Genomic DNA, 21,700 nt, shown 5'->3' on the forward strand with positions numbered 1-21,700 from the left:
AGGGAATGTATAGAGTCCAAATTATTGACCAGAACCCAAGCAAGATGAACCTGTTTTCTTGGGACCTTAGGGTTGCTGGCCTCTTGTTTTCCCAGCCTGTTGTCTGGGGGAGGGGCCTGCCGTGCTGTTACTCAGGCAACCCTGTTTGGGCGGAGTTGCCCTGCGCCCCTGTGGCGGGGGATGGGTTCAGTGGGAATCAGTCTTTGGGGCTTTTGTTCTCTGGCGCCTTTCCCTGGCAGTTTTCCGCGTCTCTTCCGCAAGTCAGAGCAGAAGAGACCGTTTCCAACCCTCTGCCTCAGAGCAGAGAGACCTCAGTCTGTTTTTCAGTGAGCTCTCCAGGCCACACCGTCTCCGTTTCTGTCCGTGCTGCTATAAACTGCAGCGGCCTGGGTTGTGTGCCCCTCCACAGCACCCCCAGTCCTGCCTCCAGGTCGGAGCACGTCTCTGCCCTTTGTGCTTCTAAAACCGCCAGCCGCTCCGAGTTCGCGCGCGCACAACTCCGCCACTTGGGGTTTCCATCCCCGGGGTTGCAGTTCACCGGTGTGACCCTGGCCCACCGGGTTTCTGTCTCAGAGGCTGCAGTTCGAGTGCGCGCCACTCTCGCTCCGGGTTTCTGTCCGGGGGGCTGAGGTTCGCGTGCGCGTGACCCTGCCGGTCTGGTTTTCCACCCCGGGGGCTGTCCTAAAGTTCTTTCCCGACGCCACCGGTCTGCGAATCTGTGCCCCGTCTGCAGCATGCGAGGCTGTCGCTCACCAGCGTTGTAGGATCCCCACGACCAGGCACCCTCCTGCTGCGTTTATCCTCCGATATCTGCCCGAAGAATCACGGCTCTCCGCTTCGTACCTCAAAACCAACTGCCTGCGATATGCTGTTTGTAGAGATCCAGATCTTCTTACATCTGAGGCTGGTTTCGTGGGTGCTCAGAGTGGTCTGGTAGATATCCAGCTCAATTCTGGGGACCAGTTGAAATAGGGTCCCCTACTCCTCTGCCATCTTTTCCCCCTCTCCCTAGAGTTTGGTATTTCTATTCAACTTCCTCATTTTAAGATGGAGAAAGCATTTTCCTACTACGAGGTTAATAACAAATACAACTATATTCTGTTGGTAACTAGAGAAATTGCATGAAAAAGAACAATAGTCAGAATAATTATTAATTCAGGAAGCATTCTCTGAGCTTCTCTCCCTCCCTCTTCTTTTCTCCTTTATCTGAATCCACTCTTTTCTCTCAGGATATATTCCCAATAATGCCTTAAAAACACACACACACACACACACACACATACACACAACCAAAAACCATCCTAGCCCTGGTGATCTTCTCTTCATCTCCTGTAGTACTGCTTTCTGCCCTAATTATTTTATCTTTATTTTTTGTTAACTGTATGTTCTCCAACCAGATGATTGGCACCTTGAAGAAAGGTGTTTTATTCTCTACTGTACCTTTAGGTACCAAGCACTAAGCCTTACATGAGTATTATCATTATGTACTGAATGTCCATTGAAGATCATGAAATTATCAATTAAGGGGACAGAGGTTACATTTTATTATATAAAGCCTATAATCTAACAAGTTATCAATTAATTGTTAAACTAGGCTACAGCTATTCCCGATACAGGCATTAACACTGTCTTCTGACCAAAACATTACACATTCCTCCATTGTAGAACATGGAACAACTGCACATGTGTGATGCGGGGACCGCTCTGTTACTGAGACTGAATTTATAATCAATTTCCTACCAACAACCTTATGCTTTAACACAACCCTGGAAATAATTTTGAAACCGTTTTTTAAGATTATCTGATCCACTTTGGATATACAGGAAGTTTCATAATTTTGAAAACAAAGATATGAAGAAATAACTGAAGATAAAATAGAAACAAATCATAGGAGCATATTTGTGGATAAAGACCTTTTTTGTGAGTATGAAAACATATCTCTGCACAGTCTGAACAACTGTAGTGTTTGAGGTTGATGAGAAGCCAGTGATTCATTACACCTCGTAAGAAAATACTTACAGTATGATTATGTCTTTAGAGGCGTTGGCGCTTAGTGCAAACTCTTGACAATTAACAACTTTAAAGCCATATCCCTCACATGAGTACCCACTGACTTCAATGGTTTCTATGTGAATCTGAAGTTGCCCCGTATTCTCTACTTTAAATGTTCTTTTCAATGTGAAATTTGGTTCTCTTAGTTTCAAACCTAAAGGAAAGAAAATCAAGAGTGAATATAAATCTTGCTGGCATGTGCTGCAGGTCCAAAGGATTATCACATTCACCATAAATATATGCAGAACATTATGAGCCACTTCCTCACGCCGAAGAGGTTAGCTGGCACCCAGACTTTATCAGGAAGTACTCCACTTTGTTGTGTCATTTTAGATAGCAAAAATTTAATTATGCTTTATTTTTTTATTCTATTTTTTATAAGATTTTATTTATTTGACAGAGATAGTGAGAGAGGGAATACAAGCAGGGGGAGTGGGAGAGGGAGAAGCAGACTCCTCACTGAGCAGGGAGCCTGACGTGGGGCTCAATCCCAGGACGCTGGGATCATGACCTGAGCTGAAGGAAGATGCTTAACTGACTGAGCCACCCAGGCGCCTCTAATTATGCTTTATTTTTCGTACTCAGAGTAAATCATCTAAGACATGCAACGAACATTGAACCTTTAAATCTTTGAAGATCCAAATCAAACAACTCTGAAAGCAAGTCAGGGTATTTCTCTAAAAATCTTAAGTATTCATCACTAATATATACATGTGCATGTACAGAAATACTGTTCGTTTTTGGGAAATTATACTTTTGGAAGCGAACACTGAAAGTTGTGCCCTTGAAACTGTTAGGAATACTTACTATCTGTACAATCTTTCAATAATGCTTCTGTGATTTTAAAGCGTAAGGAACTCCCTGGACCTGGAAGCTTGCCTGCCACCCTTAAGTTCTCAGTTGTTCCTTGTCCTTGGACCATCACAGCATCCACCACAGTCAGGTTATTTCTATGCAAGAAATACAGAATTTTCTCCCATTATATTTGCACGATAAATTACAAATTCACATAAATAAATTATAGATAATTGATCTATATTTTTTACTTTTTTTTAATAAACCATGTAGAAATGAATATACTAAACTTCAGAGTGAAACATTTACACTTTAAGAATTTAAAAATCTTTACATGGAGAAATGCACGAGTTTTTCATTTTTAAGAGTCACACATGGTACAGTAAGAACACTATTCAGGTTTTCAAGTTATAAATGTAATCACAGAGGTACATTTCATCAGGTGTGGTATGTTGTGTGCGTGTTTTGGACAAAGTGAATACCCTATTAAATAAATTAGACACACAAACACATATTAAAACAAATCAAGTAAGGACTTCTGAAAAAGTAATAAAAATCAATGCACACTTAAATTACAGAAACTACCTGATTATGATTAGTGAAGAAACAGTTCTGTTGTGAATTGGAGTAAACTTTACTTTGACAGATTTCTTTTCTCCAGGTTTTAAAATTAGGTTTAAAATTGAATGTCGAGAGAGGCCTTCTGTAAATCCTGTTGAACTCTGCAGTGGATGAGCCTTGAATCATTGGGTAAACAAGAGAAGTTACTACTATATTCTCTGGATAGAAGTTTTATAGTTTACCCCACCCACAGTCCAGTACTAGTTTCCTGAATTGATTAAATGTGTGAACAATTTCACCCCTCATGATTTAGATATTAGTTAGCTTGCAAACAGAAGTGGGCAACCAGTGATGACCCTTCTCATTGTGCATTAAGTCCCCAAAAGGGCTTTGATCCCCACATCACCAAAGTCCCCATTATTTGTACTACATTTGTTTTTGTATAGAAGTCTTTTTACTTTTAACATTAAAAAATTTTGAAATGTAATACACGTATATAAAAAGGACTCAAAGCTAAGAAGCATAGCTCAAATGTTTTAGCACAAAGCAAACAGGTGTGCAATCAGCACCCAGCACCCCGAAGTCCTATGGTTGCTGTTCCACTTTCAGCCAGTTTTCCTGCTCCTTCCCCCTCTGACGGGTATCAGCTGAAGGGTCTTCAGGGTGTCTCAGATTTTTTTTATTTGTAAAAATATTTCCAACTCATATCAATCTATCTTTGAATTTTATTTTGAAAGCTCAGCACATAATTACTGTTTAACACTTTATGACTGAAAGTTTAAATAAGAGCTTAGCTTAATAACCAAAAGATGGCTTCTTGACAGCCAGTTACAGGTAAGATTTAAGTATTCATTTTTTATTAAAAATATCATAGTTCACACTTAAGGATACACTGTTCTGATTTTTAAGCAACATTAAGTTTAAACTTTTTTGGGGGGAAGGGTTGGCAACACTTGGCTACAAATGTCCACTGCTCTTCACAGCTCTGCTAACATGTGGAAGGGGAGTGAGGTTTGCATGACTTTCAGCTCTACTTGGCATAGTTAGGTTTAAAACATATAATCTATCTACCTGTGTTAGCATGATTCTACAAACATAACTTACAGTCAGTAGACTTAATGAAGCCACTACTTTTTAACTCATGCTTCTGAGGCAAAACACTTTCTTCTGCATCTAACATTCTTCTCTGTCAATGTCAACTAGGATAACAGAATATCCTGACTGCTCCAAAGTGGTTGGTCAATAAGTTCTCTTTAAGATAAACTATTCTGAGTAATTGATGGACACATTATATACTATACATATATTACCAATAAACACTACCTAATTTAAACTCTGATGACTTGGCAAACATTTGAGGATGTTGTGATGCCTCACGGATATCATTAAGGCCTCAATTAATTCTCAGTAATTCTGTAGTAGTGGCTCTTTACAGAGTGACCAATGGGACCCTCAGGGATCTCAGAATCTTTTCAGGATATCCATGATGTCAAAATTACCTTCATAACACTGACAGATGCTATCTGCCTTTTCCACTGTGTTGACATTTGCACCAGCGGTCAGCAAATCAACGGCGGGTAAAACAACTGACCCTTCAGCTTAAAGTAAGACAGTGGTATCTAACTTCCCTATAGCTACTGTCTTCTTCACTGCCATGTACTTGTAAAAAAAAAATTCTTACTGATTAAGCAGTTAACGATATTAATCTCAATAAATCTCAATCTTTGTGCATGTGCACTTTTAGTATTGTCTGATAAAATGGGAAGTATGCATAAAGCACTCCTGCTGCTTACTGAAGCACCATGTTGTCTTGAAAAGCTACCATTTGAGATGCAAACTGAATTATAGCTGTTTTTCTCATGGAAAACCATGTATAGTTGAAAGAATGATTGACAGTCAATCTGTGGTTGTTCAGACTTGGGTATTTGGTAGACATTTTCACAAAAATGAAGTGCATCTGTCCAATTAAGGAAAAACTACTGAATATGATTTTTTGGGATTTTGCAGAATGAATCATGTCAACATTTGGAAGCTCTGCATATCTTGGTGAACCAATATTTTCCAAATGACTGATGCATGCTGTTAGAATTAATTAAAAAGGCAATTAAGATACTCTTTTTTTGTAACTACATCTCTGTGCCAGGTCAGGTCAGATATTTGTCATATACTTCAACCAAAAAAATATATCACGAAAAACTAAATGTAGAAGCAGTGGAAATCTATCTATTAGGTCTGAGAGCCATTAAAGAGATCTGTAAAAATGTAAAACAATCTGCTCTTCTTGCAAAAAGTCTTTTTGGGAAAATACAGCTATTTAAAATTTTTATGTTATCGATGTTAAATGGAATGAGTTTATTATTATTACTTTATATGAATCAATATTTTAAAGATCTCTGTTTTTTCCCAGTTTGGAGAAATAATTGACATACATCACTGTATAAGTTTAAGACACAACAGTCTCATTTACATATATTATAAAATGATTACTACAACAGGTTCAGCCAGCATCCACCTTCTCATACAGATACAGTGAAAAGAATGAAAAAAGAATAAAAGGAAAAAAATTTTCTCGTTGTGATGAGAACTCTTAGGATTACTCTCTTAACAACTATCTATTATACAGCAGTGCTCTAGTCAACACGTTGTACATCAAATCCTTAGCACTCACTCGTCCTGTACCTGGAAGTTTATACCTTTTGACCACTTCTCTCCAATTCCCTCTCCCCTCACCCCTCTACCTCTGTAACCGCAAGTCTGATCTCTTTTTCTAGGAGTTTGGGTTTTTTTCTTTTTTAGATTCCACATATAAGTGAGATATAGTACTGCCTTTCTCTGCTTATTTTACTTGGCATAATACCTTTAAGGTCCTCCATGTTGTCATAAATGGTAGGATTTCCTTGTTTTTTTTGGCTGAATAACATTCCATTGTGTATGTGTGTATACACACACACACACACACACACACACACTACAAGTTCTTTATCCATTCACTCGTTGATGGACACTTAGACTTTTCCATGCCTTGGCTATTATAAATAATGCTGCAATGAGCACCGGGGTATGGATATCTTGAGTTAGTGTTTTTGTTTCCTTTGGATATATTCCCAGAAGTGGAATTGCTGGCTCATACAGTAGTTCTATTTTTAATTTTTTGAGGATCCTCTATGCTGTCTTCCATAGTGGTTGTACCAATTTATATTCCTACTCTTCTTCCACATCCACACCAGCATTTGTTATATCTGGTCTTTTTGATAATAGCCATTCTAACAGGTGTAAGATGATATCTTATAGTGGTTTTCATTTGCATTTCCCTAATGATTAGTGATGTTGAACATCTTTTCATATACTTTTTATAGAAAAGATCTCTCAGTTTTAATTAATACGGTAAATACTGATAGATGTAACCCACATGAACAAAAAACCTCTTCAGAGTCATGAATAATTTTAAGACTGTAAAGGAGTCCTGAGACCAAATACTTTGAAAATCATAGGTTTTATTTTTTTTATTATTTATTATTTTTTTAAGTTTTATTATGTTATGTTAGTCACTATACAATACCCCACTGGTTTTTGATGTGGTGATCCATGATCCATTGAAAACCATAGGTTTTATAACCACTACAGATAACTGTGATAAAATTTATCCTAACTTTACCCTAAGACCTAGAATTTCATATTTCAAATACATGTCTGAGATCTAGATTATTCTTTTTTTTTTTTAAAGATTTTATTTATTTGACAGAGAGAGAGAGACAGCGAGAGAGGGAACACAAGCAGGGGGAGTGGGAGAGGGAGAAGCAGGCTTCCCGCGGAGCAGGGAGCCCGATGCGGGGCTCGATCCCAGGACCCTGGGATCATGACTGAGCCACCCAGGTGCCCCAGATCTAGAGTATTCTTATTCATCTTCCTACCTCTCATAGTGCCTACACGTCAGTGTTTTATACCTTGTAAATAACACTAAAGAACTTGTACTTGATAAGAAAAAAGGTAAATATTAGCTCATTTACTTATGTGTATTTCCTCCCTTATAAAAGCAGAGCAAAAGGAATTTCTGATTATTGAGCTTTCTAATGATTTGGAATCTAGAAATCCTTGAGCTTATTAGGTTGTCATTTTATGCATGGAAAAAACCGACCATGAAAAGATTCCAAGAGAAGGGCATGAGACTAGAATATATGACTGTCTACATTTCAGTCTGGTGTTCCATTATTTGGCAGAAAAAAGATATATTGAAAATTACTTTCTTATACAAAATTGACTTACAGACAGTATAAAAACCTACTATTCTACGAAGGTTTAGCTAATACATGCCTTACAGACTAAAACACAAAACTATGGGAAAGAACACAAGTATTTCAAGAACTAAAGAATATCTGGTTTGACAGGCTAATTAGGGACCCCTAATCAGCAATGACCATGTGGCATGACAGTATGGGCAAGGGCTCTGGGATCTGAGAGAACTAGACCTGAATTTGGCCCTGCCAGTTATCACAGGTATGAACTTGGGCAAGTTCCTTCCTTTTCCTGAGCCTTGTTTTTCCCCTTGGGATAGTTAGTAACTGCTCAGCCTGGCTGCTTGTAATGATTACATGAAATTATAAATGTGAATGTACCTGGTATAATGCTGACACGTACTGGATGCTCATGCAATACTGGGAAGCATTCTTCAATACAGCCCCCAAATACTGAGAACCTTCCCACTGCTTTTCTTTCCTGAACTACTTAGCCACAGACTATACTTATTCAGGGCCAGAATAAAATTATCTAGTCAACATTCACCACAGTCTTCCTACACACCAAGGAACCATTTGAAGGGCTTCCCATGAGTTTGTTTAATCTGTTCAACAACTATGGGTCTGGCATTAACGGAGCTTACAATTTTATTTGGAAGTATTCAAAATAAACATTTAAATGATCAAGCTCAAAATTTTGAAGCTTAATAAAAATAAATTATGTTAATATATACCTCATTTATATATTCTCAGGGTTTCTGGTAGCCATTATTATAAACCTTTATGGACTCAAGAAGTGATGCCTGCAAACAGGAACCTTCTACCCAGTGTGCCTCATGTTGATCTAAATCCCATCCATTCCTCCTGGGTTTTTTTGCCTCTAAAATAATTATTGGACTGCCCTGGCTTCTTCAGTAACTTGCCCTTCAGCCAAATTTAAGGATAAGTCAATAGTTTTCCTCCACATTTGCACTGATCATATCATAGAGTTATTTCTTTGGGATAGTATGAAGCTTGCATACTTACACTGTTTCTGAAGACTTGGAATTCTAGTGTTCTTAAATCAATCTTTGCCACCTTACTCAAGTTAAACCTAAAATAAATAAAAGTACATATATTTCTTCATAAACAGCATCATAATTAAAGAGTAATTAGAGTAATTATCAAGTTTGTACTTTATTTGCAAATTACCTTTTGGCAGATTCTGAGGTCAATATTATCAGATGAATAGCCTTCCAAAAATTAGAGGCCACAACTTATAGTTAATATTTTGTTCATTTTTTATTTTTATTTAAAAAAAACTTTTTAAAAAAGATTTTATTTATTTATTTGACAGAGATAGAGACACAGCGAGAGAGGGAACACAAGCAGGGGGAGTGGGAGAGGGAGAAGCAGGCTTCCCGTGGAGTAGGGAGCCTGATGTGGAGGCTCGATCCCAGGACCCTGGGATCATGACCTGAGCCGAAGGCAGATGCCTAACGACTGAGCCACCCAGGCGCCCCTTGTTCATTTTTTAAAACTAAAATATTTAAAAGGTTCCACTTGCTTTCTCTTTATAATCTTTCACTTTTTTATATTTTTCTTTAGAAAGGAGTTCAACATTACTTTTTCTTGTCTTAAACTGAAAACTCTTTTAGATACTTAACGCATTATCAGTATCTTTCCCCAGAACGTCCTCTTAATTTTAATTACGGATCTAGAATTTCTCTAAGCCCAATCTATTACTGTATAAGCTTCAATAAAGTTTTAAATATGTAAAATAAGAATTCAATGCTAATATAGAACATTTTGATTATTTAAAGCAGTGCTTACCTTGATATTAACTTATCTACAAAGACTGAAGGATTCGAATACAAAGCCAGAGGAATAAATTGAATATAGACAGGAACATCTGCAGGATTTTCTAAAGTAATCTCTTCTTCCTTAAACAAAGTTAACAAAACAGTAAATGAAAGGTTTCCACAGTTAAAAGTAAGAGTAGATACTTTATAGCACTATTATGAATTTCCAAAAATCAATGTCACTCTGAATACTTACTGAGGAGCAGTTTGTATTAGTAAGTGGAAATTTCAAGTGTCGGGGTGAGCTAATTATAGAAGGCCAGGAGAGCTCAGCAGTGATTTTTGATAGTATATTTTTTTGAAGGTCTGTATTTACTTCAAATAAAGCACTCAATCTAGAAAAAAATAATTTGTTAGTTACTATATCAAAATGAAACATTTGAGTTTTCTGAATATAAGAAATTCTATTAGGCTTGTATACTTGAGAAATTTTATTCTGGCCCTGAATAAGTACAGGTTTATTTGTTTTGACATTTTATTATGCTTTTAATAGACATGTATAAAGATGTCTCTGTTTTGGCACAAGGAGTTGCCAAAGTCTCTATCACTCATCACCTGTGTTGTTTTTGTACTGAATATGTGAAGGACAGATAACATATGGTGTTAAGGGATCCTAAAGGATCTTGCAGGCTAGTGGAAAGACCTAGAAAGGGTCCTGATGAATATTCATCAGTAGAACTTATGAGAAGGCAGTGCATATGGCTTTTTCCCCACGAGGTAAAAAAAAAAAAAAAAAGAAGGACAATCTTGATATGCAATGAAGATGTCAGCTGAAATGGTAATACATATGAGGGTTTTGTGCAGATGTATGTAAAGTTATCAGCAATATTCAGGACCTCATTTGAATATTTCCCTACTTACCAGTATTCATAAGCCAGATGTTTAGAACTCAAGAACATATTCCCTAAGGAAACAATATTACACACAGGGCTAAGGTCCCTGGGCCCAAACACTGAAGCCTACTTTAACCCACAACACTACTGAATTGTGATACTCTAGTATTGGTAAGAGTACAGGTTTTATAAGGCAGGAACAGAAATTCTCTTTAACACGCACAGTGACAAGGTAACACAAAGGTAGGAGCAGGGAGAATGCCACAGTCACTGTGCACCTGGGACATGATGCTATGGGGCAGACGGGAAGCCCAGCTTCTTGGCTGTGGAGTGGTGGGCACACAAGGAGGAAGGCAGAGGTTTTGGTGGGTGGGAGGTGAAGAGGTTCCTCAGCAACGCTCCAAGTTATCTATTCATAATGTTAACAATTGGAGACTGTCTATACATTGTAAGGTCTGTGATGGAAATGTAGGGGACGAAGAACTAGTGAGTTCATTAGAGGTCCCTCTCTACTTATTTTCACCACTTTAAAGTAGAAATTTAACTCTTTTGCCTTAAGAAAACTTTTGATAGTAGATAGTTCAGATAAATGAAACCCTCAGATTCAATCACTAATGGTTTGAAAAATTTATAGTACTATAAATTATTTTGATACTGATAAATACATCCAAAATAGCCAAGTGAAGATGATCAGTTTCATCAGTTATTATATTATCAATATTCTAATCAAATTCTCTTCTGGAGCACAAGAAAGATCGTACTTCTACAGTGCTGAGGAAGTGTGTTTCTGCTTTTGAATCCAGGTATGGTAGTGATTTGTCATTAGCATGTTTTCTGCCTGCCAATGACATATGGTTGAGCCTTAGTGAACTGGGCTCTGGGTGCCCCCTAAGGGCTCAGCACTTGGAAAGGGAGGAGGCAGTTCTTTTCACAATGAGCAAATGGACACCTGGTCTCCACTGTAGACTTAAACCTAGGAAATGTTTTCTTTGCTTTTACCAGAGGTCAGTGGTAGGTAAAAACTTTCTTACACAAATGGCTGTATCTAAGGTGAACAGTGTATGCATCCTCTATAAAGATAACTTCAAATAGTTCTTTGATTTTAAGGAAGTATCTAGAGCACGGGAGAAAAGAGAAAAATGGTAGTGTGTATATTTCTGAGCAATATGCAATTAAAATGGCAATTCAAGATGCCTTATTAATAATTTTCTGAAGATGAGGCGTTATTTTCTTAGCTATAGAGAAGTAAAAGAACCTAATTTAAGAGTAACATTTAGAAAGTAGTATCAACAGAGACATTTCAAACTTGTAAAGATAGCTAAACATACTTAAAGTAAAACCACCCACCTATGACCTGAATTTTCCTTTATTCCCATCCATCCTTTGAATAGGCTTTGATGCAAATCCCAGTCAGCATCCCAAGTGTCTTCCTGCATGGCTACACCAGGCTGTACTTTGGGTTCAGCTAAAACAAGGAAACATACATTATGACAAATTCAGCCCTATAATCTATATCCACTTGTCAATTTCCCCTCAGATGATTTCCATAGTACCAAGGGATAGAGATGGACTTTGAAAGTGGCAGCCTTTCATCAAAGAATATTTTGGGTGGAGTGAAGGGGATGAGAGAGAACAGCAAGTTAACTTACATTTGGATAGAAAAGGCAAGCCAACATAGCAATGATCCCCACACTGCAGTCCAGGATCAAAATAAATGTTTGCAATCTACAAAGAGGCACAGGAGAACCATGAATCCCAAATCCACAGAAGGTCACAGTAACACAATACTAACAGATGGGAATCCTCAAATACAATGTTCTCAAACCTTTGACTTTTTTCCTGGCTCCAAGTCTTCCTTATTGCCCCGTAATCGTTTGTAGTAAAATCGCACATCTTCTGACAAAGATCGTATTTGTTGTATCTTTACCTTCTGTGAGAAGGAATTCATAATATTTAAGCTTTGATGAACTATTTTCCCCTGAAGAAAACAAACAAACAAACTCATTAGTATATGGTTGGATTTTTTTAAGAACACACAATTTAGAGCTGACATATTTTTCAGAAACCAAACCCCAAAAGACACTTAGAATTTTTATCACTTGATAATCTCTAATTTTGTAATCAGAGCCCTCCCAAATATATCTATACTTATGTGTGTGTGTGTGTATATTTGTTGTTTTCACGGCCTGTTATACAAAAATTAGCAGGACAAATCTCTGTAATCTTGTGAAAATGAAATGAGAAAGTAAGAAAAACATTCATGTTTGATGTTAAAATAATGAGGCTACCAACAAAGGTAACAAACAGAGATAGCTTTGAATAAAGGAAATGGTCATTGTCAGTTTGTTAAGCAAGGTTTGTTTACGCCAAGGCCAGACTGCCCTCAAAGTATCCAAATTCAGGATGAAATAATTTAGTTCTAAAATCAAAAGCCAAACAAGACAAGACAAAAAAAAAATCAGATTTATTTTACTTAGAAGTATTTTCTTTTTAAAAGAAAAATATCATTTGTGCCAAAAAGAAATCAGACATCTTCTAAAAATACAGGTTAGCAAATATCTCATTAACACAGCAGACAGATTAAATCACCAGATAAGCAATGATTGCTCTTATCAGCTGCATGCTTCTCCCTATGATAGGGTATCAAATTTTAAGTAAAAAATTAAATGATTTAAATGATCCACAATAAGAATTATATTATAATCTTTACTTTCCTTTGAGTACAGAATTTTATCTTATAATCTGATTCCTAGTCATTTGAAGAAGTCTCGAAAATGACCATACCCACTGGGCTAATATCTGGTATTAGAAGACACAGAAGTTAAGAGAGTGCACAGAAAAAAGAGTTGAATGAGAGTGAGGTTAAAAGTAACACTCATCGGGGTGTCTGGGTGCCTCAGTCATTAAGCATCTGCCTTCGGCTCAGGTCATGATCTCAGGGTCCTGGGTTCGAGCCCCGCATCAGGCTCCCTGCTCAGCGGGAAGCCTGCTTCTCCCTCTCCCACTCCCCCTGCTTGTGCTCCCTCTCTTGCTGTGTCTCTCTCTGTCAAATAAATAAATAAATAAATCTTAAAAAAAAAAAAAAAAAAGTAACACTCATCATTTGCAGCCCAGCTAGAGGGAAACATAGCAGAAAGGTATCAGAGGTCGGGCATGCTGCTGTGATGGAGAGAACACAGGAGCAGGAAGCACAAGGCCTTTGATAGCCCAAGTCTTCATGGCATGCACCGGTAATAATCATTTTGCTCAAGTCCATGCCTTGTCTCTCAGGAGTGTGTGTGCGTGTGTGTGTGTGTGCGCGTGCGTGTGTGTGGCCGGGTGGGTGGGTCAAAATAGGTAACAGATACAAAAGTTCATTTTACGATGGTATTCAAATATTAAGTATTAAACCACAAGTACTTGAAATGCTAATTTGGATGTACTGTATGCTTCAATTGGCGCTGGTATACTCCACTGGACAAGAGATTTTACAGAATCAGGTGACTGTTATGGAATGAATGTGAACCCCTCCCCTCCCCTCATTCATATGTTGAAATTCTAACCCTCACCATAATAGTATTAGAGGTGGGGCTTTTGGGAGGTGATTAGGTCATAAGGGTGAAGCCCTAATGAATGGGATTAATGACCTTAAAAGGAGAGACAAAAGTGCTTGCCTTGCCTCCCTGTTCTTCCGGTTGGGAGAGGCTATAGTGAGAAGACAGCCATTTGCAAAACCAGGAAGAATGCCCTCACTAATACACCCGTACACCGGATCTGCCCGGTGCTTTGATCTTGGGCTTCCCCGCATTCAGAACTGTGAGAAATAAATGCTTGTTGTTTAAGCCACCCAGGCTATGGTAATTTGTTGTAAGAGCCTGACTAAGGTAGTAACATCAAGTTAATTTGTGATTCTAAGTAAATAATCTGGTAATGTAAGCCATCTGAGGATATCTAAAAGTTTGATCCTACTTTGTTCAAAATCAACACCTTTTTTTTATACAGATACTTTCTGATTTACCATTCATGGGCCTTTCACTGTGTCATCTACTCAATTATTCCCTTCCAGTATTTATGCTTTGTTTAAGGAGATCACTGATTGAAAAGGCAGTTGAAGAAAGGAACAAGGTCTTTTTGGATAAATAATGAAGTTGAGTTCTATACAGTCAGTGCAAAGTGGAATGACAAGACAAAGATTTAATTAATCAAATATGCTGAACCTATGAACTCAAAATTGATCTTTTTAAGGTACTAAATTCTAAATTTAGGTTTTATTGTATATAGCATTAAGATTTTTACAACGTACTGTTTTCTCATAAACCACCACATCTCCTTCTACAGGGTAAGGGACACTTCTACATTTGCCCCCAAGTCTCCTGAACTGACCACAACACCTTCCTGCAAAAGGCTGTGGTGGTCTCTTGGTTTCTCCATTTCTTTTCTCTTTATTCTCTAGGTTCAAACTCTAAGTCATATTTTTGACTCTATCTACCCTACCCATACCTGCTTCTACATACCAATTTCTACATCCTGCTTTTCATTTATGAATCATTGGCTCATTTCCCAATCTAGATAGAAAACTTTTTGAAAGAAGGGACTATTTCTTATTCCTCTTTATACCTCCTATGGAACCTGGTTCAATGTCTTACCTTAAAATAAGCTACGAATAAAGAATTAGTAGGACCTTGTCAGGATATTCAAGCACAGTTCAAATCTGAAATGTCTCTTGCCTAAGCTCTCATTACCTACTAACTGCCTGCTTGGGGATAAAAGATCCCTTATCCCTTTCCTAGAGGATCTCAGTCTCACTGGGAAGACCAACACATAAGGCAATATTTAAAGCACATGTGAGGCCTGCTACAAGAGAGTAATTTAAAATCATTCCAAGGGGTGCGTGGGTGGCTCAGTCGGTTAAGCGTCTGCCTTTGGCTCAGGTCATGATCTCGAGGTCCTGGGATAGAGCCCCGCATCAGGCTCCCTGCTCAGTGGAGAGTCTGCTTCTCTCTCTCCCTCTGCTGCTCCCCCTGCTTGTGCTCTCTGTCTGTCTCTCTCTGTCTCTGTGTCAAATAAATAATCTTCAAAAAAAAATAAAATAAAATCATTCCAAGATCACACATGTAACATTTAGTAACTGTCCAGTGGAGTCAAGAAATCTTCAGAGAGCAGATGACATGGAATTGAATCTTGGAAGATGTGTAGTTCTTTGACAGTAGGGGAAGAAGAAGGGCATTCAAGACAGACTAACAGCCAAGGCTTAGAGGTATGAAAGGGCTTTACTGCCTTTGCCAGTGCCCTAAGCTCAAACGTCCTCTTGACACTACTCATATGGAGTATGAACAGAGTCCCTGAATTGGCTTCAGGCACTCTACTATCACTTCCTTGTGCACCCTATATTTACTTCTGCCGGAGAAACAATGTTTAAAGCTCAGCTCTAATGATGTCAAGGCTCTGCTTAAAAACTTTAGATTTTCATGGACTAAATGCATGAATTGTTTTTTTCACGCTATCACTCCAACATGTCATTTCACCTTCTCTTAAAATTTCCCTCTATTCTTGCCAAACTGGGCAACTCACTGCCATGTAAAGCCACCTCAGACTTTACTGCTTCTGTGCCTTCAGGTTGATCCCAGGGACCTGATGCAAGTTCTTACCATCCCTATCTATCTTGCCAAAAGAAATTCTAAGGCAGCTCACATGCACCTTCATCAACTACATGTGTATTTCACTCACAGCACTTCATTTTTACACCTTTTAGGGCAATTTCTACATCCTGCTTTTCATTTATGAATCATTGGCTCATTTCCCAATCTAGATAGAAAACTTTTTGAAAGAAGGGACTATTTCTTATTCCTCTTTATCCCTCCTATGGAACCTGGTTCAATGTCTTACCTTAAAATAAGCTATGAATAAAGAATAGCTGACTTTACTGCTGGATTCTAGGAACACAGAGGTAAAGGCAAAGGAAAAAAATTATAAAAAACATCTATTAATTAAATCTCTTACTGGAAAGGAAGGTGGAAGAACCATATGTTTTGGGAAGCAAGTCAGCGAACCCACTGCAATTACAGCCTTCACAGGAATCGTTAGGATCTGTGGAGTGAAGAAGCAGACCACAGAAATAAGTGTTTAAGTCTGAGACTGATCTTGACCATTACTGCATTATTTTTGAGGATGTAAAAAAAGTCATCTTGGAACTTATATTAGCAATAACTATCTCAAACACAATATTAAAATTACCCATGAAAACTGTTTAATCAATGTACTCCATAAAATGCTCTAAAATACATTTCCATGTATTTTTCAGTGATTCATTGAAAACATGGTAAGACAAAACAATGGGGAAGGAATGAAGAATAGATTTTTCATAACACAGGTTATTTTGTAGACTATTAATTTAACAAAGAAAGTCAAATTGTACTCCTAAAACAATGTATGTGACACTGCACATTTTCTAGAGTTATACAGTTCTGTATTTTTTGTATGCAGCAATAAATTAACATCAACTTAATTTAAAAAATGAGTTGAACATTATAGATGTTGAATATCAACTCACTCTGTCTGTAACTCACAAAGATACTTAAGATATTTTTTCCTAATTCTCATTTTTATCCATACTAACAAAAATTTGTCTTAGCTATGAAATGTACTTATTTTTCTCATGAGTGATCAACATGAATTTTTCACTTTTGAAGGTAATTAATTTGACACACTCCTAACAAATCTATTATTATTATATATTATTTACATACATTATTATTATTAAATGATCAGTTCTGTTTATTCTGAATTAGCTTTCTTTCATGTGGGGGTTGTATGTGCTGAAAACAGGAGACCAGTGGAAGCAACTTGTAAATATTAAATTAAAACACTTAAGTGTGGTAGAAATATATCCGTTCAAAAATCTCATTGAATGCAACATGTTAAACACCACAAAGAGTCTTTCAAAAGCTCAATGATCTTCACTCTGCCCTTGAACTAGAATGACTCATGTAAATACAATCATAAGAACTCAAATTAAGATGTGATTTCCTGATTGTATCTTCCTTTTTGGAAATATTACACAGGAGTATATTAATGATTGCAGAAGAATCAGTGATCTCATTCAGGAATTTCAGTCAGGATCTGTGCAATAATATAACTATGTGTAAGCAGGTTTCTAACAGAGCAATTATAAATGTGCCAAAGCCATTTTTCTTTTTTTTTTAAATTTTATTTTATTATGTTATGTTAATCGCCATACATTACATCATTAGTTTTTGATGTAGTGTTCCATGATTCATTGTTTGCATATAACACCCCGTGAACCATTCAATACATGCCCTCTTTAATACTCATCACCAGGCTAACCCATCCCCCCACCCCAGAACCCTCAGTTTGTTTCTGAGTCCACAGTCTCTCATGGTTTGTCTCCCCCTCTGATTCCCCCCCTTCATTCTCCCCTTCCTACTATCTTCTTTTTTTTTTTAACACATAATGTATTATTTGTTTCAGAGGTACAGGTCTGTGATTCATCAGTCTTACACAATTCACAGCGCTCACCATAGCACATACCCTCCCCAATGTCTATCACCCAGCCACCCCATCCCTCCCACCCCCCACCACTCCAGCAACCCTCAGTTTGTTTCCTGAGATTAAGAATTTCTCGTATCAGTGAGATCATATGATACGTCTTTCTCTGATTGACTTATTTTGCTCAGCATAATACCCTCTAGTTCCATCCACGTCGTTGCAAATGGCAAGATTTCATTTTTTGATGGCTGCATAATATTCCACTATATATATATATACACCACATCTTCTTTATCCATTCATCTGTTGATGGACATCTGGGCTCTTTCCATAGTTTGGCTATTGTGGACATTGCTGCTATAAACACTGGGGTGCACGTACCCCTTCGGATCACTACATTTGTATCTTTGGGGTAAATACCCAGTAGTGCAATTGCTGGGTCGTACAGTGGCTCTATTTTAAACTTTTTGAGGAACCTCCATACTGTTCTCCAGAGTGGCCGCACCAGCTTGCATTCCCAACAACAGTGTAGGAGGGTTCCCTTTCTCCACATCCTTGCCAACATCTGTCGTTTCCTGACTTGTTAATTTTAGCCATTCTGACTGGTGTGAGGTGGTATCTCATTGAGGTTTTGATTTGGATTTCTCTGATGCTGCACGATGTTGAGCACTTTTTCATGTGTCTGTTGGCCATTTGGATGTCTTCTTTGGAAAGATGTCTGTTCATGTCTTCTGCCCATTTCTTGATTGGATTATCTGTTCTTTGGGTGTTGAGCTTGATAAGTTCTTTATAGATTTTGGATACTAGCCCTTTATCTGATATGTCATTTGCAAATATCTTCTCCCATTCTGTCGGTTGTCTTTTGGTTTTGTTGACTGTTTCCTTTGCTGTGCAAAAGCTTTTTATCTTGATGAAGTCCCAATAGTTCATTTTTGCCCTTGTTTCCCTTGCCTTTGGCGATGTTTCTAGGAAGAAGTTGCTGCGCCTGCCGTCAAAGAGGTTGCTGCCTGTGTTCTCCTCTAGGATTTTGATGGATTCCTGTCTCACATTTAGGTCTTTCAACCAATTCTGAGTCTGTTTTTGTGTGTGGTGTAAGGAAATGGTCCAGTTTCATTCTTCTGCATGTGGCTGTCCAATTTTCCGAACACTATTTGTTGAAGAGACTGTCTTTTTTCCACTGGACATTCTTTCCTGCTTTGTCGAAGATGAGTTGACCATAGAGTTGAAGGTCCATTTCTGGGCTCTCTATTCTGTTCCATTGATCTATGTGTCTGTTTTTGTGCCAGTACCATACTGTCTTGATGACGACAGCTTTGTAATAGAGCTTGAAGTCCGGAATTGTGATGCCACCAGCTTTGCTTTTCTTTTTCAACATTCCTCTGGCCATTTGGGGTCTTTTCTGGTTCCATACAAATTTTAGGATTATTTGTTCCATTTCTTTGAAAAAAGTGGATGGTATTTTGATAGGGATTGCATTAAATGTGTAGATTGTCTACGTAGCATTGACATCTTCACAATATTTGTTCTTCCAATCCATGAGCATGGAACGTTTTTCCATTTCTTTGTGTCTTCCTCAATTTTTCATGAGTATCTTATAGTTTTCTGAGTACAGATTTTTTGCCTCTTTGGTTAGATTTATTCCTAGGTATCTTATGGTTTTGGGTGCAATTGTAAATGGGATTGACTCCTTAATTTCTCTTTCTTCTGTCTTGTTGTTGGTGTATAGGAATGCCACTGATTTCTGTGCATTGATTTTATATCCTGCCACTTTACTGAATTCCTATATGAGTTCTAGCAGTTTTGGGGTAGAGTCTTTTGGGTTTTCCACATAAAGTATCATATCATCTGCAAAGAGTGAGAGTTTGACTTCTTCTTTGCCAATTCGGATGCCTTTTATTTAAGCCATTTTTCTGCAGTTGTTTTTAGTTAAGAGGTTTTGGGTTTTATGAGAAAACTAGGAGCTAATGAACACCAAGATTTTGTAAACTATTCTCAAAAGTTCAGTTTTTAAGGTATAAGACAAGTAAACTATAACTTTATCAGTAAACTTAGTTGTTTCTATAAAAACAACAAAAAAGAGACTGAATTATCAGAAAAACCTCATTGACATGAATCCTCATAGTCTTTACCTCATAGTCTGTGGTGATCTGTATGGCTCCATCATGAATCCCTTCCAGTTTTTTTGCAGTAAGTTTGACTCTGAACACTGCAAAATAGCCTGAAGCTAATATTACCTGTATGTGGTAGAAATGACATCATTCATTAGCCTTGCTAGTTGCAGTTTCCTACTAAAATGGTAAAGAACACTATTTGTGATGACCTGACCTCCAAATTCTAATATATACTGTATGACACTGAATTACCATACCATCTTGTACAAATATCTCAAAATAATGCCCATTCTTAGATGCTTATTCTACACTTATTCCATGGACCACCAAGAAAACTGGCTCAGGAACAGAGTCCCATCTGCCAAGGTGGAAAGGGGTATGGTCCTCACACATTATGCATGTACCTGCACCGACAGAGAGGGTGAGGGCTGGAGCAAAGGGAGTCAGATCCAAAAAAATCATCACCAAGACTGATGTCAAGGGACTTATCCCCTTCTTCTAGGGGATTTTATGGGTTCAGGTCTTAAATTTAAGTCTTTCATCCATTTTGAGTGATTTTTGTGTGTGGTGTGTGACAGTGGTTGTCCACTCTTCTTCTGTCAGCACTTTTTAGTTGTGAAATTCCCCCCAAAAGGTAATTCATTTTGTGAAGATGTACTTTAATAATTAGTTATATTTTATCTAGAATTCATAGTTACCTTAAAATATAAATGTTGATATACCAAACATACTTTCTCCTTTTAAAAAGCATTTTCTGTGTTGGTTTTGTGCAATCCTAAGACTTTCTACTCTACTGTGTAGACTGCCCAAATCAGAACACAGGTCTCAAGAACACAGAATTGCTGGCAATGTGTGTTTCATAAGGAACAGGACAATAATGTAGTTCATAGCTTTGGGTTTTGGGAAAACAGTTGAAAGTTTAAGCGTTTTAAGCTTAAAAAAATTCATTTTGTGGAGTTGCTATTTTGAAGTTGGTACCTCACTACAACTTCCTATTTTAAGAGTTCGTAACAATGATCTCTTCTTTCTGTCCCTTGTTTTTAAATTTATAGTTTTATATAAAAGCTAATTCTAAAACTAAATTGTCAAACAGACTTTATGTTATTAAATGGACCTCTGAAATTTAAATAGTAATATGTTAACATATGCTATTTATTGCTAGGAAATGATCCAGATTTCTAGAATTATTAGATTTATAATGTCTTACTAGGAAACAATAAAATTCAAACAGCTGGGAGTAGATATACATACGATTTTACTCTAACTTTACTGTTGAAAGGAATACATTAATGGCAGGCTTAATTATTACCCTTTTTCAGCATTCTATTTTTATTAAAAATAAAACCTCCGCTGGAGTGACAAATACTACTTCTCAAGGATATATACTTGTTTTAAAAGGAGGCTTTATTTAATCAAATTTAAAACGTTATAAATTATTAAAATAAACAGCCATAAATTACCACCGTTCACAAATATCTGATTATGTAGCTTGAATGCTACATAGCTGCAGTTAGAATATACCTTATTTAGTACTGTTTTCTACTTTTTCATAAATCTTCCAAGTTTCTATACACAATCATATTTATTTTTTATTTGCTTCATATTCAATCATAAAATCATGATTTACTTTTTGTATTTGACTGTTTCCAGGTATTTGAAATTATTAATAACACTATTATAAACATCTTCATTTTCACAGCTCTTAGCTCTTTTTAAAAATTTTTAATACTTTTTATTTATCCTAATATATCCAAATTAGTAACATTTCAACATGTCATCAATATTAAAAC

General features: G+C 37.2%; 1 protein-coding gene across 3 annotated transcripts in view; it reads right to left on the reverse strand.

The window, feature by feature from the left end:
- The window catches only part of TMEM131 (transmembrane protein 131), a 244,452-nt gene that overhangs the window by 37,926 nt on the left and 184,826 nt on the right, over positions 1-21,700 (reverse strand). For all 3 annotated transcript variants that reach the window (XM_021701291.1, XM_021701290.2, XM_021701289.1), the window contains 11 exons: positions 19,929-20,033; positions 16,294-16,380; positions 12,140-12,292; positions 11,964-12,039; positions 11,662-11,779; positions 9,678-9,816; positions 9,453-9,562; positions 8,667-8,733; positions 3,433-3,584; positions 2,860-3,002; positions 2,020-2,206 (listed from right to left, as the gene is read on the reverse strand). In XM_021701291.1, the coding sequence (XP_021556966.1) occupies positions 2,020-2,206; positions 2,860-3,002; positions 3,433-3,584; positions 8,667-8,733; positions 9,453-9,562; positions 9,678-9,816; positions 11,662-11,779; positions 11,964-12,039; positions 12,140-12,292; positions 16,294-16,380; positions 19,929-20,033 (1,337 nt within the window). The remainder of the gene's footprint in view (positions 1-2,019; positions 2,207-2,859; positions 3,003-3,432; positions 3,585-8,666; positions 8,734-9,452; positions 9,563-9,677; positions 9,817-11,661; positions 11,780-11,963; positions 12,040-12,139; positions 12,293-16,293; positions 16,381-19,928; positions 20,034-21,700) is intronic.

Source organism: Neomonachus schauinslandi, chromosome 10 (genome assembly GCF_002201575.2).
Source record: "Neomonachus schauinslandi chromosome 10, ASM220157v2, whole genome shotgun sequence".
NCBI classification, from domain to species: Eukaryota; Metazoa; Chordata; class Mammalia; order Carnivora; family Phocidae; genus Neomonachus; species Neomonachus schauinslandi.